At 46.7% G+C, this 14,706-nt stretch overlaps 7 protein-coding genes across 7 annotated transcripts; 4 read left to right on the top strand and 3 right to left on the bottom strand.

Moving 5' to 3' along the window:
* Nucleotides 1-214: 214 nt before the first annotated feature.
* Nucleotides 215-514, top strand: N7537_001065 (uncharacterized protein; the record flags this gene model as incomplete). Its single annotated transcript, XM_056892123.1, has 1 exon — nt 215-514. One exon carries the CDS (start codon nt 215-217, stop codon nt 512-514), a length of 300 nt encoding a protein of 99 aa, XP_056757118.1.
* Nucleotides 515-1,044: 530 nt separating this feature from the next.
* N7537_001066 (uncharacterized protein) lies at nt 1,045-1,434 on the top strand (the record flags this gene model as incomplete). The annotated part of the gene is made up of 1 exon (XM_056892124.1): nt 1,045-1,434. The coding sequence occupies one exon, from the start codon at nt 1,045-1,047 to the stop codon at nt 1,432-1,434; it is 390 nt and encodes a 129-aa protein (XP_056757119.1).
* A 126-nt stretch (nt 1,435-1,560) lies between these two features.
* On the top strand, nt 1,561-3,519 carry N7537_001067 (sodium:neurotransmitter symporter family protein; the record flags this gene model as incomplete). Its single annotated transcript, XM_056892125.1, has 2 exons — nt 1,561-3,036; nt 3,088-3,519. 2 exons carry the CDS (start codon nt 1,561-1,563, stop codon nt 3,517-3,519), a joined length of 1,908 nt encoding a protein of 635 aa, XP_056757120.1.
* A 1,551-nt stretch (nt 3,520-5,070) lies between these two features.
* On the bottom strand, nt 5,071-6,410 carry N7537_001068 (uncharacterized protein; the record flags this gene model as incomplete). Its single annotated transcript, XM_056892126.1, has 4 exons — nt 5,071-6,090; nt 6,146-6,174; nt 6,227-6,270; nt 6,322-6,410. 4 exons carry the CDS (start codon nt 6,408-6,410, stop codon nt 5,071-5,073), a joined length of 1,182 nt encoding a protein of 393 aa, XP_056757121.1.
* A 3,276-nt stretch (nt 6,411-9,686) lies between these two features.
* On the top strand, nt 9,687-11,436 carry N7537_001069 (putative choline transport protein; the record flags this gene model as incomplete). Its single annotated transcript, XM_056892127.1, has 3 exons — nt 9,687-9,850; nt 9,912-10,540; nt 10,589-11,436. 3 exons carry the CDS (start codon nt 9,687-9,689, stop codon nt 11,434-11,436), a joined length of 1,641 nt encoding a protein of 546 aa, XP_056757122.1.
* Nucleotides 11,437-11,728: 292 nt separating this feature from the next.
* On the bottom strand, nt 11,729-12,976 carry N7537_001070 (D-hexose-6-phosphate mutarotase; the record flags this gene model as incomplete). The annotated part of the gene is made up of 3 exons (XM_056892128.1): nt 11,729-12,115; nt 12,180-12,509; nt 12,572-12,976. 3 exons carry the CDS (start codon nt 12,974-12,976, stop codon nt 11,729-11,731), a joined length of 1,122 nt encoding a protein of 373 aa, XP_056757123.1.
* Nucleotides 12,977-13,091: 115 nt separating this feature from the next.
* On the bottom strand, nt 13,092-13,629 carry N7537_001071 (uncharacterized protein; the record flags this gene model as incomplete). Its single annotated transcript, XM_056892129.1, has 3 exons — nt 13,092-13,124; nt 13,182-13,261; nt 13,290-13,629. The coding sequence occupies 3 exons, from the start codon at nt 13,627-13,629 to the stop codon at nt 13,092-13,094; spliced, it is 453 nt and encodes a 150-aa protein (XP_056757124.1).
* Nucleotides 13,630-14,706: the final 1,077 nt, after the last annotated feature.

Below are 14,706 nucleotides of genomic sequence, written 5' to 3' on the forward strand. Positions count from 1 at the left end.
GCTTATCTTACAACTACTCAAGAGAAAGCTAGAAAAAGAAGAAGCCGCCGCTTCTCAATATCAGTCACTTTATGAACTTGATTACAAGCGATGGTATGCGCTATGGCAGGGAATTTACTCTTTAGAGAATGAATTAGGCCTCCCGCAAGCAGAGGAGACTGTCCGCATGTGAGTGGAGAAAAGACCAGACAAGTCAAACATCGTTCCTCTACATATGCTAGCGGAACACCTTGTCAAGACTGTGAAATACAAGGAGGCAGAGGAAACAGAGCTACCGGTTTGTGAGTGGATGGATGCTCGTCCACACCTAGGGAAAGCCTCCCCACAAGCTCTTAACGTTCGTCGAATTATTACAAGAGCTTTATGGGGACAGGGTCCCTCACGTCGACCTAAGGCTGAAGAACTAGTTGCTATAATCCATTCACTTGTTGATAGCATGGGTGAAAGCAAGTTCGGAGTGTGTCAGGAAGAGGAGAGAAGGCTTAATGAGGATATGGTGGCTCAACTCAACTGAAGGATGTAGATCTTAAGTATACTATCATTTAAAACCGCAGCTGTGGCGAACAGTAAGGCCACAGAACCAACATAAATAAAGGACACTTTAACCCTTTACATATATTTATAAGCATATTTCGGTTATAAGTAGTGCCTCTGATGGTATAATTATCTCAAAGTACTTCAGTGCGAACCAACACGTTAGAATTGAGGAAACTCGCATGTATGTGTGCTGACATCCTAATAACCCCAATGCTTACTTATCATGTATGACCGCTAGGCTCAAAGGTACAGCTGACAGTATTGGAGTACCTACCCAGTATCGTCGGGATAATCGTGTCCTCGCTAAACCCACTATAACTATCAGCTTGAACCGTGATAGTACATGTCGCAATCAGCGCCATCTAATTGCGCAACTCCATGCCAAGAGCCGCGCCCTTGGCAACTGCCGGGATTTCGACGGTTTCCTGGGCATCTCAGCTCATTCGACCATATTCCGAACCCTACATCCGCTCTTCGTGACCGTGAGGTGCCTACATGTGACCTCACATGACCGAGCCAAGCTGGCTAACGTTTGCCCATAATATTAATCCCGCCAACAATACCGCGACATGCTACACCATCACCGCACTCGGATGCTACCAAGACTCTTGGCGTGGCTCACCCATCGCACCACCCGCAAATCTAAAGATCCAGGCTGAGAATGCCTCCCCGATGCTCTTGGCACCTGGGCATGGGTCCGAGGTGACGGTAGCAACAGGATCAGATGGTTGGCAAGCCCTTGGCATCAGTCGGAAGCCTTATGGAAGCCTCTGTCGTCTGCTACGGAGGTTTCTGGACGACTTTGTTGCTGTTAGCCTTTCCTTTGATCTCTCATCTCTGGAAACCTCGTCATTATCGTCGCATGAAGTTCAATCTCTTGAAAAATTCCTCATTTGATCGGTACCACCATGGTACTCGCCCAATATCTGAAGAAGGTCGTGGCCTGGATCGCTCCTCCTCCGAAAAAAATCGGAAGATGGACGTGATCAGTGGCCCTCTCGAGCAGCCTTCCTGCTGGCCGCTATGGGAGGCTGCGCCGGTCAGGGGAATCTGCTGCGATACCCCTCGGTAGTCTACAATAACTACGGACTACAGTGGTTTATTCCCTACTTTTTAGCCGTATTCGCCGTCGCCATTCCGGCGCTTATTCTCGAGATTGCGATTGGACAAGCCTATCGTGGTGGAACGGTGATCGCGTTCAATAATATCAACCATCGGCTGAAAGGCGTCGGCATGGGCCCGATTTTGATCAGTTTTGTCGTCGTACAATACTTCACAGTCAACTTGGCGTGGATCATGAACTACTTCCGCAACTCCTTCCGGAGCCCACTGCCATGGGAGGGCAGGATCGAGGAATTCTACATGGGCGATGTTGTCGCCAATGTCGATCCGGTCGTGGGCAATCTCACTGCTGGCAATGGTGCTGTTGCCCACTATACCGTGTACCCTGGTGTTGCCCTTATTGGTGAGACGGTCGGCTGGAGCGCCTTTATCTGGTTTCTCATATGGATTTCTATCTTCCGTGGAGTGGGCCTGACGGGTCGCGTCGTCTACTGGACGATGGGTCTGCCGATTGTCACCACCATCATTATCGTCGGTCGCTCTTGTTCACTGGAAAATGCGGGTGAGGGTATCCGACTCTTATGGGCGACATGGAGGAGCGACCAACTCGCCTCGGGAACTGTCTGGCAAACCGCTGTCGGACAGGTCTTCTTTTCCACCGGCATCGGTTTCGGGTATTTCACTTCCTATGCTTCTTATAATTCTAAACACTCTAATGCTGTCATGGACGCGATTCTAATTTGCGGAAGTAACATCCTGTTCGAGAACTTTGCTGCCTTTGCCGTGTTTGGTGTTGTAGGTTACCTCCGACGTTGGCCACAGGATGGCGAGAGATTGGGTGCATTCGTGGTTGGTTTCCTGACGCTCCCCGAAGCCGTGCTTCACATGCCTGGTGCAAATTGGTGGGCAATCCTTCTCTTCTTTACCCTAGTGGTTCTCGGGTTTAGTTCGGCCTTTGTGATGCTTGATGCGGTGGCTACGTTGGCTGTGGATTCGGGTGTGAAAATGTCACGACCGATGATTGTGACCGGCCTCACAATAATTTCTTTCCTTATGTGCCTACCATACTGCACCCAATTCGGATTCTACCTGCTGGATGGAATCGACCGATGGATTAACAATGTGGCCTTGATCTTTGTGGTGTGGTCGGAGCTCGTCGGTGCAACCACGGTTTATCGCTGGCACGACGTAGTCAGCCAGACAAGGCTGCCTGCTTTTGTTTTGTATAATTTCGGATACTTTGGTGGCCAGATTTTCGGGGTTGCCGTCGCACATGGTGTCTCGAACCCGGCAGCTGGCGCCGGCGCCGGGTTCGGGTTGTATATCGTCTGCTCGATTCTTTCCGTTCTCATTGCCACGACCCCGGGTATCAAAGCAGCCAGCTTCTGGGGACGGAACCCTCTTCTCAGTCGATTTTGGTATCTAGCATTCTACTCGGTATGTCTCGCTGCCACCAAGGCTTGCACCAAAAGAAACTAACATGCTCAGGGTAATCAATTAAGACGTGACCTGAACGGTGTCGTTGGCGGTAATGGAAACTGGAATATCCCCCGTTTCTGGCCCATTATACTCCGATACGTCAGCGCGCCTATTCTGGCCATTGTGTTTAGCTTCGCGTATCCCGAATTTTATACTCTGCGATACGACCCCATGATGATCGCTGGGTTTATTTTGGCGCACTTTTGTTTGCTCTTGATTCTTCTCGGTGTGGTGTTTCCGCGATACTACGACATCTTTATTCCACCTCATCGGAGGGCCGAGGGTACCGAAATGACTATCGCCAGTCAGCCTAAAGAACAGGACTTTGTGCCAGACGTTGGGATATTTGACTTTGAATCTGGCATGCCAGAGTCCATTTCGGGCCGCAAAGGTTCTGACAGGATAGATACTGAACATTCAACGGCGGTGCCGAAGCTATAGACTGTATGTATTCTTTCCCCTCAATTTAAGGTGAAGATGGGCTGGCTGTGAAATGACTTTTACTGTATCTTTTTTCTTATGGGGTTACTATATAAAGGATATTTAGGCATTACAATTGCTATTCTTACGATTGCTATCAGGCGATGGGGCACCAACACAGCAAAGGTGGCATAGAACCCTTGGAAGCTCTGTCCGGTTTATGATTTTTACTGCCTTCGTATACATCTCAAGAGACATCTTAAAAAGACCGACATGCTATCTCCAAAAGATTCTCTTGGAATTCATATTATTAGACATATGGACAGACACATTTCTTTTCTTTTTTTTCCGGTCGTTGCCCATCTGGTGTCGGTTACGGCTGTCTTCACATGCAAAGGTTGTCTCGCAATGGGCGCACTTAAACTGGGGTATGACAAAGCCTACCGGCAGTGTCTCCGGATACTCACTGTACCCGTGGACCTCCAAGCAGAATGGGAGTTCCGGTGGTACTCAACATTAGTAAGCTAGTAGTTTATCGTATATGGAAACTAAACTACTATTCATGGTATAGACTGACTATTTGCATAACTTCAGAAAGCTGCAACCGGAGATACCGAATGTCTAATCTTGTGGACGATCAGCGAAGTGGACTCGTCCAAAAGCTGTTTAAAAAGCCACTGGGAAGCCACCTTGAAAGACATCTTATAAGACATTTCAAAAGTTGTTTTATAAGGCATTTGAAAGCAGTATCTTGAAAAACTATCTAAAAAGCCATGTAAAAAGCCAACTCAATAGTCATCTTAACAGATATCTTAAAAAGATATTGAAGTCGTTTAAAAAGCAATCTTAAATCATATATAAAAGCATCTCGATATCAAAAGGCCCTCCAAATGGCGTCTAAAAATATGTATAAGTCAGTATTCCAGACTGCAAAATTAGGAAACAAAAAGGAACCTTGGAAGAGACGCCAATATACCCCGGATTCCCCGGGTTTACACTCAACCACGGTTTGCGCTGATCTTTTGTATAGAATCAGATGAAGATGAGTCCGGTGAAATTATTGTTCCCGTTCATATTAATGTAATAACGCACCGATGGTCAAGTGGTACGACGCTCCTTTCCCATGCATAAATTCTTATTCTCCAAATAGGAATAGCTAAATCAAGGGAGTAACCCGGGTTCGAACCCCGGTCGGTGCATTATTTGCTTCTTTTTCTTTTTCCGGTTTTTTTTTTTTCTCTAACTTCTAGAAAATACGTATGAATTTTTTCACATGGGAAAGGAGCCCCGTACCACTTGACTATAACATGAAAATCAATTTCACCGAACTCATCTTCATCTGATTCTATACAAAGGATCCGCGCAAACCATGGTTGAGTGTAAATCCGGGGTAAACTGTCTCCTACTTTGTGGGGACTACCTAAGTTTATTCAGAAAAGAAAACTTAGGTAGTTTGGTTCAAATACAAATCATAAAATCGTTGTCTTAAAATTATACAAACACTAACAAAAATTCCAAAGAGACAACATTATGATATCAACAAGGCGACCGTGCATGTTTCTTTTGATACAATTAAACATCATATTGTTTTTCAAGCGTGTTTACTGGGCCTTGAGTTGTCGTGTCAATTCGAAGATGCCCCTTTGTGGTCCAGTTTTCGAGGGGGACAGCTTCGACACGATGCATGTCGTTCAAGAACTCGTTATTGGACCTGTTGATGGGTTCAGTGCTCGAGCGCTTGGTGCTGCTGTACTTGCCAGGCGGTGTGCTCTTATTTCCTCGACGAAAGGGTGGCTTCCATGAACGAGGGGATGCGAATGAAGGGCGAGATTGTGAATTGTTGGAATCGCAGCCGCTACTATCATTGTTTTGGTTGTCGGGGTTTCCAGGCCGCTGGGCTCGGTTGCTGTTGTACTGGAATGCCTTGACGCCAAATAACTTGCGCAGTAGTGGCCACCAGCACATGAGGTTGGCGACATAGATTGCTGTGCTGGCTTCGCGGATGTACCAGATTTGGTATGTGGTTGTGAGCGGGGAGGCAAAATTGAAATATTTGTTTAGGATAGCAGCGATGATCGTGAACAACCCTAGGCTCATGACGCCGATGAGGACGACCTTTCTGCGTCGTTTGAGTTGAGCTTTGATAAGGAGGGGAATTGGAATGGCGAACATGACGGCATCAGAGGAGATATTGAAGACGGCTTGGGTTATCGAGTAGTACTGATATGTCGCGCACTGCATATTATCCACCGGCATGGCCCAGTACTGTGAGAACGGTCGGCAGTAAACTGCATAGTAGGTGACCATTATGACGACAAATCCGACCGCAACATAAACCGCAAGGATCTTGATATAGAAGTTCGATTTCAGATTCTGTGTGATTCGCCAATAGAGCATCAGCATACATGTCTTGACGCCCCAGGTTGAGATCAACATGCATTGCTCCAGCCCAATGACAATTTTGCTTCCATAGATCCGATCGCTGACTTGCTTTGGGTCCGCTAGTACCTGGTCGTAGTCCTTGGGGTCCATGAGGTTTGTTGCGTAGCGGGCCGATATTTGAATCAGGACTAGCATGGTGGTATAGATTGCCTTTCAGCCGTGGGGTCAGTCAAAAGAAGTGACTCGATTTCCCAATAACACTTACGAAGGTTGCTGCCATCACATAGTCGTCCACTAGATGGTTACTTGTTAGCAGAATCCAAAAGGTAGAGCCTAGAAATCTTACCAAACAACCGTTTCCATGATCCATTGGCGATTATACGAGCCACACTTTTCTGCAATTAGCATTGCTCTAATTCTGGGGTTGCGTTTCAAACCTACACTCTTCCGACATAAATGACAAGCCCTATAGACCAGAAGACTATGGCTTCTGTAAAGAGCTGGTTTGGAGTGGGCGACACATTCCCCATCTTGACAGATGTGCGACCTCGGGCCCAAACCGGACCTCAAATTGCCAGGACGCTATAGAACGAATCTGCCATGTATGAGAAACAGAAATTTATCGAAGGGTTCTGATAAGGAGCATCAGTGACAAGTTTGAATTGTTCTCATGGCTTGTTTACCGAGAACCCGGGTAAATCTATAAATGATGTATTCGGGACAAGTTACTGCGCCGAGGAGATCGATCATTTCATCTAGTTGGAAAAGGTGGCCAAGGTCCCGGTGATGGAATTTAAAGCTGTCAATCGAGACAGGGTTGTAGCGTCATGCGTCTTGGCTCGTGAGATGTCAGTGCTGGCTGATGAGCAAGGAGGAATGGCCCAAACGCAAGGGATTGCTTCCCTCGAACCGCCAATCCACTCGATGACAGTCGGCTTTGGAATGTATAAAGTAGACACAGAGTACGGAATAAACATGGATGAAGAAGTTTACGCTTCACATTCCTCCTTTATGTCTTACAGTTTTTTCTTTCGCTGGCCAGACCAAGAGGTTGATGAAATCAGCCTGTGACACCGAGTCTTCCAATGAATGCCCAACGCTGTGCAAAAAGACACAGCGGTGGGCGATATCTCTAACAGGATGCGTTAAGCGAGACTGGTGTAACCCAATAGCAATACCATCCTTGATCACTATTAAGTTGGTATTCTTATTGTGGGCCATAAATTTTCCCATATGCATGTTGCCGATAGCTTTGTGATCTCTATGCCTCGAACACAAACAAACTCGTTGAGGGGTCATATTTCATAGTGGATACGTAGGAGACCTGCCGCGAATATTATTGGGGAGTTCGGAACTTTGATCTGCATGACAAGATTCAATAGCTCCTGGGTATAGTGATCCTTCATCAAAATAGCTTGCGCGATATGCGAGCTAAATAAAGGGTTAATATTATCTCACACACTAAGCCAATCATGGACCGAAGATCATGCCTGATATAAATCTTCAACCTTCTGCGTTTTATCCCTAGGAAACGTTAATCCCCAAATACTTTCTATAATATCAAGGGTTGCAGGTTTCGCCATTTTGGAAGCCTAAAAGCCGCCGCTACCGCTAGAACGTACAAAGATGGAGGCTTGCACCTCAACTCTATCCAGCTGTGCTCTGTGTGAAGGTGACTACCCGATGCTTCATAGTATTTCTAGAGAGGCGCTAGAGTGATAACATTTACTACTCCCCAATCGGCCCATTTACCCAGCACTTCGGGGAGTTCCAGCACAATAGAGAAATGGCGGCAAGTAGGATGGGCGCTACCTGTTGTTACTGCTCTAAAATCCCCACGAATCTAAATCTTGAACTAAATGACCTTGTCAACAAAAGTCCTTAATAATGTGAGCCTTCAGGTGCATTATGAAGAGGGGTCATCTGTTTGATAGATGAAGAATCTCCTTGATAGTGACCTAGCCATTGTTCGCAGTCGACTACGCCTGAAAACGGGTCTCCTGTTTCATGGATTCTGGTGATTGTCGGCCTTTTTTCTTTCTTTCTTTCTTTCTTTTCTTTTTAAATATGAAAGAAACATCTATCAATCACTGCCTCTCGAAATGGAGTGACCTTTGAGCGGATTTTATGGTCGAGGTTTCTAATGGCGACTAGGACGTTCAATATATCATTATACATAACCGATCTACCCTAGTTCAGCTTGAGTCAAACTAAAATTGCTTCGAGCTCATCTTCCATGAATGTGGAGAGGGACTGATAACAACATATGTACATAGTAGAGATAGGATTGTACCACGTGGAGAGAGAATAATAATGCGAAAACGGTTTGCAATCTTGACGTGTGATATGCTCCACTTGTTGAATGCAATATCAGCACCGTTGCAACTAGCCACGTGAAAAACTGCAAATGCCTAATTCCACTGGAGTAGGAGGGGATTGAATATGGTACGTATAACGGCTGTACCTTCATCATGCATGACAATGTGATGGCTTCATATAAAAAGATATACGGCGTAGCCAATCGTAAGCTTGTCGGCGTGAGAAATGTTGGAGATTTTGAGATATCAAGCTATCTGAGGCAAGATACCACAGGTCTTGTCGTAACATTTTAGTAGACATTTTAGTAATCTTTAATGGTATTTTTGAACGCCCCTCAACTTGCTAACTCATTATTTTTTCCATCCGCTAGTAGGTTCTCTTCAATTTTTGGTGAGATAGGCACTGTTTTGAGCGAAATTAGCCACTAATAAGGAGTGTCGTGTAATTACCAGAAGACCAGCTATAACTGCTTAGACTGGTTCACCAGTGATCCCTTTACGCTATAACACTGGAATATGTACATTGTTGATATCTCTCGCTGGCGTTGGATCATATTCGATATTATCTCCCTCCTATTAGACTCTCCCTAGGAGTCAAACTTTACTTCTTTGGTGTATTTCTCAGCAGGCTTGGGCGATATCTCGCATCAGTCGAGAAATATTTATCTGAGAAAAGAAGAAATGAGGATTTGTGCTGTTCATTCACGCTGCAAAGCACAACAGAGCAGTCTGCGCCTTGTGCCTCGTATGTATTCATATACGGGGTATTTATAATGTAAATGATCGATCACGCGAGGCCATGTGGCCATCAAGGTGTACGGCGATTGTATGCATGGCGCAGACCAATTAAATGTTGCACAGCAGACCCTTGACAACGCTGGAATGTGGAAGATATTCAGCAAGCAACAACTAAACTGGCCAAAATATCTCAAGAGATACCCTGACTGTTGAATAAAATTTGCCCCAAGCGATGGAAGTATTCTGTAGTCGACGCCCTAGCCGCGAACCCCCCCTTGCTTAGCGATGTATCAACTCGGTTCGATTTGGGAAGGTCATAAGAGAAACGATCCGTACGGGTCCAATCAAAAACAATATTGTAATACATTTAGATAGTTTATTCCTTAAATGTACACAGCATTGGCCGCCCTTTTCTAACACAAATAGTGATACTATTGCCAATAACATCTCTAGCTCCATGTTTAATCCACGGCGACCAAGAAAACCTGCGCATTCCTTCGGAGAAAATGGTAGGTAAGTCACACCTGCATAATGCTTGGACCTTGTGTAATACATGTGGCCGCCATGAGGGCTAATGCCCTCAAAACTTACATTCCTGTGGCGACACACCTAATTGTTCCTGTGCGCCCTGTCTGCTCTGTCAAACCTAGTGGGGTGATGTACCTCCTTTTCTCTTTCTTCATCTTGATGCTTCCATGCCTCGATCCTTTTGTTAAATATTCTCTCTAACACCGCACGACGCACGGCAAAATGGTGGTGTTCTCAAGGCCAAACTCCGCGGGCACTGAAAAGTCCCCGAAAGGCCATGCCGCAATGGACGAAGTACGGCTAGAATCTGCACTTGGGCATAAACAAGAGCTGTCGCGGAACTTCGGACTATGGAGTTTGACCAGCTTGGGGATTGTTATTGCAAAGTAAGACCCTTGTAGATCAGAAATTGCACTGATCCCACCTCAATAAACTAACGGGACCAAGTTCTTGGGCTTCAACAGGAGGTACAATTGTCGCTGCGCTCCAAAATGGCGGTCCGATGGCTGTTCTGTACGGACTCATTCTAGTCAGCGTCTTTTACACGGCCATCTCAGCCTCTCTAGCCGAACTCGCCTCCTCTATGCCTTCTGCCGGTGGAGTATACTATTGGTCGTCAGTATTAAGCCGGAGTCGAGGTCGCACAGCGGGGTTCTTCACTGGGTATCTGAATGCTTGCGCGTGGCTCCTATCAGCGTCATCGATGAGCTCCATGTTGGGGAATGAGGGCGTTGCCATGTATCTGCTGAAATATCCGACTGTGAAGTGGCATTCATGGCAAGTATTCATTGTATTCCAGATTGTCAATTGGACATGTTGTGCCATTGTTTGCCTCGGAAATCGGTTCATTCCCCTCCTCAACCGCATTGCCCTTACTCTGTCAATGTGTGGTCTCGTTACGACTGTGGTGGTTCTCACAGTGATGCCGAAACAGCATGCGAGCAGCGCTCAGGTGTGGACTGAGTACCACAACAACACGGGCGGATGGTCAGACGGAGTTTGCTTCATGACTGGTCTGTTGAATGCTGCATTTGCAGTTGGAGTTCCAGACTGTATTAGCCATCTATCAGAAGAAGGTACGTCGGAAACGGGAGAAAAGGAATCCACCAACTAACATGTTCTAGTCCCCAAACCCGAGACTAAGGTCCCGCAAGGCATAATGTTGCAGATGCTCACAGCTTTCGTCACATCATTTGTGTACCTGATCGCCCTCTTTTACTCCATCCAAGATCTAGACGCCGTCTTCACAAGTAATATCGGCTTTTTCCCAACCGCTGAGATCTACCGGCAAGCGACAGGGTCTAACGCAGGCGCTATTGGACTGATTGCGGTGCTATTTCTTGCAACCTTTCCAACTCTAATCGGGACCTTCGTGACAGGCGGTCGAATGTGGTGGAGTCTAGCACGCGATAATGCAACGCCCTTTTCGAACTATTTCGCCCAAGTGCACCCAACACTGAACTGCCCCGTGCGTGCCACAGTTGCTATGAGCGCGCTCGTCACTTGTCTCGGGTGTATCTATATCGGCAGCACGACGGCATTCCAGGCGCTGATTTCGTCATTCATTGTACTAAGCTCGCTGTCCTACTTCGGAGCCATCTTTCCGCATGTTTTGTCTGGTCGTGGGAACATGGTCCCCGGACCGTTTTATATGGGACAGAAACTTGGGATGGCAGTTAATATTGTTTCTTTGTTGTATATTTTGGTTACTGTTATTTTCTTCTGTTTCCCCTTGGTGTTGCCAGCCACGGTTCAAAATATGAACTATACCAGTGTGATCGTTGTTGGCTTGACAGTTTTCACTGCCTTCTGGTGGGTGTTCCGTGGCAGACACCAATACCATGGCCCGCAGTATAGCTTCGAGGCTGCTGAGCGGTTGGCTACTTTCCAAGAGGGCAAGGAGGGTCGTCGATCTTTTATCGATCTTGTGGTATCACCTGTTGGTATTGAGCATGGGAATGCTTCAGGATGAACAGGGAACGGGCCCCCAAAACAACCGAAAATGGGCTCGAATTGTGACTATTGTTGCTGGTTGATGACATATAACCTTCTCAATGCGCGTGTATCTATATCTTGAACTAATTTTGTATGAATATAACAGGGATTTATGTACCAATCCACAATGGGTCAAACAAGGCGAAGTTAGAGATCAGACAAGGCCGCACGATTAGCGAACCATCAATTTGAAATTGGGAATAGGAATCTTGAAGTCATAACTATCATGCATAGAAATCACTAGTAGGAGACAAGATATCCTCTCATCTTCATAGTCGCGACTTAATGCTCTGTCCACCTTCCCAAGCCTCTCCAGCTTCAAGCGTTTGCCAACCCGATACTGAGCCAGCCTCCACACAAATCATGTTCTTATAAGCCTCGTCTGGGCCGAAATCGGCCATGCCCTTGGCCTTCTCGATCCAAGGGTTCCAGACCACAACATCAGTCAAACCTTCCCGAGTGATTGAGAACAAAGATTGGTCATCCTTCGCAGAGGCAACGACAATTGGAACGGCGGGAGCAAGTTGTTGGTAAACGCGATCGGTTTCTTGGGTGATGGCCAATGCGGGGGACGATTCAGTGTGAGAAGTCGCTTGGAGGGTCTTATCGATGTAGGTCTTGGACTCGAGGCCTTTAACACGGATGTCGGAGATATCCTATTCATCAAGTTCCAAATTAGCGGGGAATCGGGAAAATTAACCCTGGGAAGTTTTATCGTACCGCAATGCTCAGATAGGTGTGCATCAGCACCTGGAAATCAAAGTTCTGCTGGCCCTCATTGCGAACCTGCAGAGCCGTCTCCAGCGTGTCCGTGGTGAGCGTAACACTGTAGACTAGACCGAACTCGTATGGCCATGCGGCGCGGAACTCATCGGTCAGCATAGAGTGCGACAGGCCGAAATCCAACTTCACGGTAAGATCGGTTTGGTCGCTATCCCTTCCGGGCGCTTCCGAAGAGGACTTGCCCAAGAACTCCCAGTTGGAGTTGCGAGCGAAGCCATGTTGTGGTAGGGTTGAGGTGGCGTGGTTTTGGGGCGGAGGACCGAAGACCTGGAGAATAAGCAGGGCGGTTAGCTAGTAGCTCAAGCAGAGAAATCGTAACGTCCACATACCGGGAACACCAGCGGAATACCACCACGGATAGGCTTGGAACCGTCCAGATGGGCTTTCTCACTGACAAACAGCTGCTCCTGGCCGCCTGTCTTCCACGAGGTCACAGTGGCGCCATACAGGTGCACAGTCACTGACTGGCCAGTGGGCAACGAGGCTTCGATGATGTTGTCCTTGATGGAGAGGGTGGGCTGGGGAAGAGAAGCTCCCACTCCAATTGCCGAGGGCTTGTTTGATCGGTCCATGGTGTAAGAAAATGGAGAAAATAAAATTGGGTTGAAAGTTGAAAGGGAGAACAGAGATGCTTGATGTTTCACATTTGAAGCGCGGGGGATCTTATCGGCCCCGCCTGTTTTGTTTTGACGGGCCACAAGGGCTCCAGGGCTCCGGCACTGGGTGTATGACATTTAACACGTTTATGCAAATATTTCGGATTTCAAGTCAATTAGCCAACTAATATCCCTAATAAGCACCTAGATATTCTGTTTATCTATTAATTCACATGCTTCACCATGTAAAATACTAGAAAACTTTTAGCTCCAAACGCTCACGCCACTAGACAAGATAAAAAAAGACACATGCACAAGCATACACGAGCCTACAAATAATTACTAGGCCAGTATAGTCATCCTGTCTCGTGGAGTTCTGTACTTTCAAAAGCTCGCCGGCAATTGGAATGGCGATAAGCGTGCCTATACTGAGCAAGAAATAGGGTTGTACCATAACGCTTTCCAAAATCTTCGGTTTTAGAGATTTGCGCAACACAAACAAGGGAGAGACTGACTACAGTGCCGCTCCAGAATCCAAAGAGCACTGTGAATGCCAAGGTAGCCGCCTGATTTGACGCCGACGGAAGCCATAGAGCGAAAGTAAACACTGAACAGATGAACGTGGCGATGATCATCACATTGAATCGCCCAAATCTTTGAGCATAGGATGACAAATAAGTTAATGGAATCAGGAGGGCAAAATCGACCAAAACGATGGCCGCCGTCAAGACGGGAAATCTGATTCTTCCAATGCCCCCAGCAGTCACAGCTGTGCCAGTAAGCCAGGGCATGATGCTTGAAAACCCAATAGACTATGCAAGCCACGCTAGGGGTGAACGCCATTAATTAGGAGATACCGCCAAGGGCACTGAATCCTAGCATGAATTAGTAATATCCCATGCGAATGTTTATCGTAAGTTTTGGCGGAGCGAGCTCGTTTATTATAAAAGAAGCACTTACCTTCTCTAACCCTGAAGACCATGAGTGATGTGACGGACCTAACACATCCCGGGATCAGCAAGGGCGCAAGACCATGCGCATTAAATAGAGATCCTTTCAGATACCAGTCGGCCTATAGATCTCAGTGAGTAGATTGAAACGGCTTTTTACCAACTTGCGCGCTTCCAAAATAAAGCAAAGCATGTACGGACTAAATATCCAGCCGATGGAAGCTTTCGAATAGTCTTTCAATTGATGGTCTGCCAACCAAACCTCGAACACGCCGATTGTATTCATAAGTCCAAATGAGGGCACCATCACGCACCAAGAGCCAAGAACGACACTCCACGCGCGCCAACCACCATCTAGAAAAACCAGGAAGCTGTCTTGCTCCATTTCATTCGAAGTATCGCTCGAACTTTCGCCCTCGGGGTTCGCAAGTCGTGAGGAACGTGAAACTAAATTCCTGCAAAGGTTTATCTTCATACTAGCCTCATGCACAAACAAATAAGAAACAGCTGTCTTCATACTAATATAGAAGGTAAGCCTTTATGGGACACCGGGGACGCTAGAACTTTTTGGAGCGGCAAGGTTAGTAGTCCCTCGCGCTCTGGGGTAAGACCTCGTAGGTAGAATATAGGGAGATAAGAGAAATAGAGCACTGTCCAATGTGGTAGCGGACTAATAGCTACTTCTTTATGAGAAATATTAACATAACTATGGGCTAGTTACTTTTCATCATTATAGGGCTATACATAACTATGTGTACATTGATTTAAAACCCAGTATCGGGGAAGAGATACGGATGGAACATGAAGCTGGCGCAGCGTAGCTTGCCTGTTATTCTCAACTCGGAACACGCAGGACCACTGTGTTTTCAGCTCATTTAAGCAACTCGGTAATGGAGCACTTTATCCGCTACCTTTGCT

This window comes from Penicillium hordei (genome assembly GCF_028827395.1).
Source record: "Penicillium hordei strain IBT 12815 chromosome Unknown utg000001l_segment0_segment0, whole genome shotgun sequence".
Taxonomy (NCBI): Eukaryota; Fungi; Ascomycota; class Eurotiomycetes; order Eurotiales; family Aspergillaceae; genus Penicillium; species Penicillium hordei.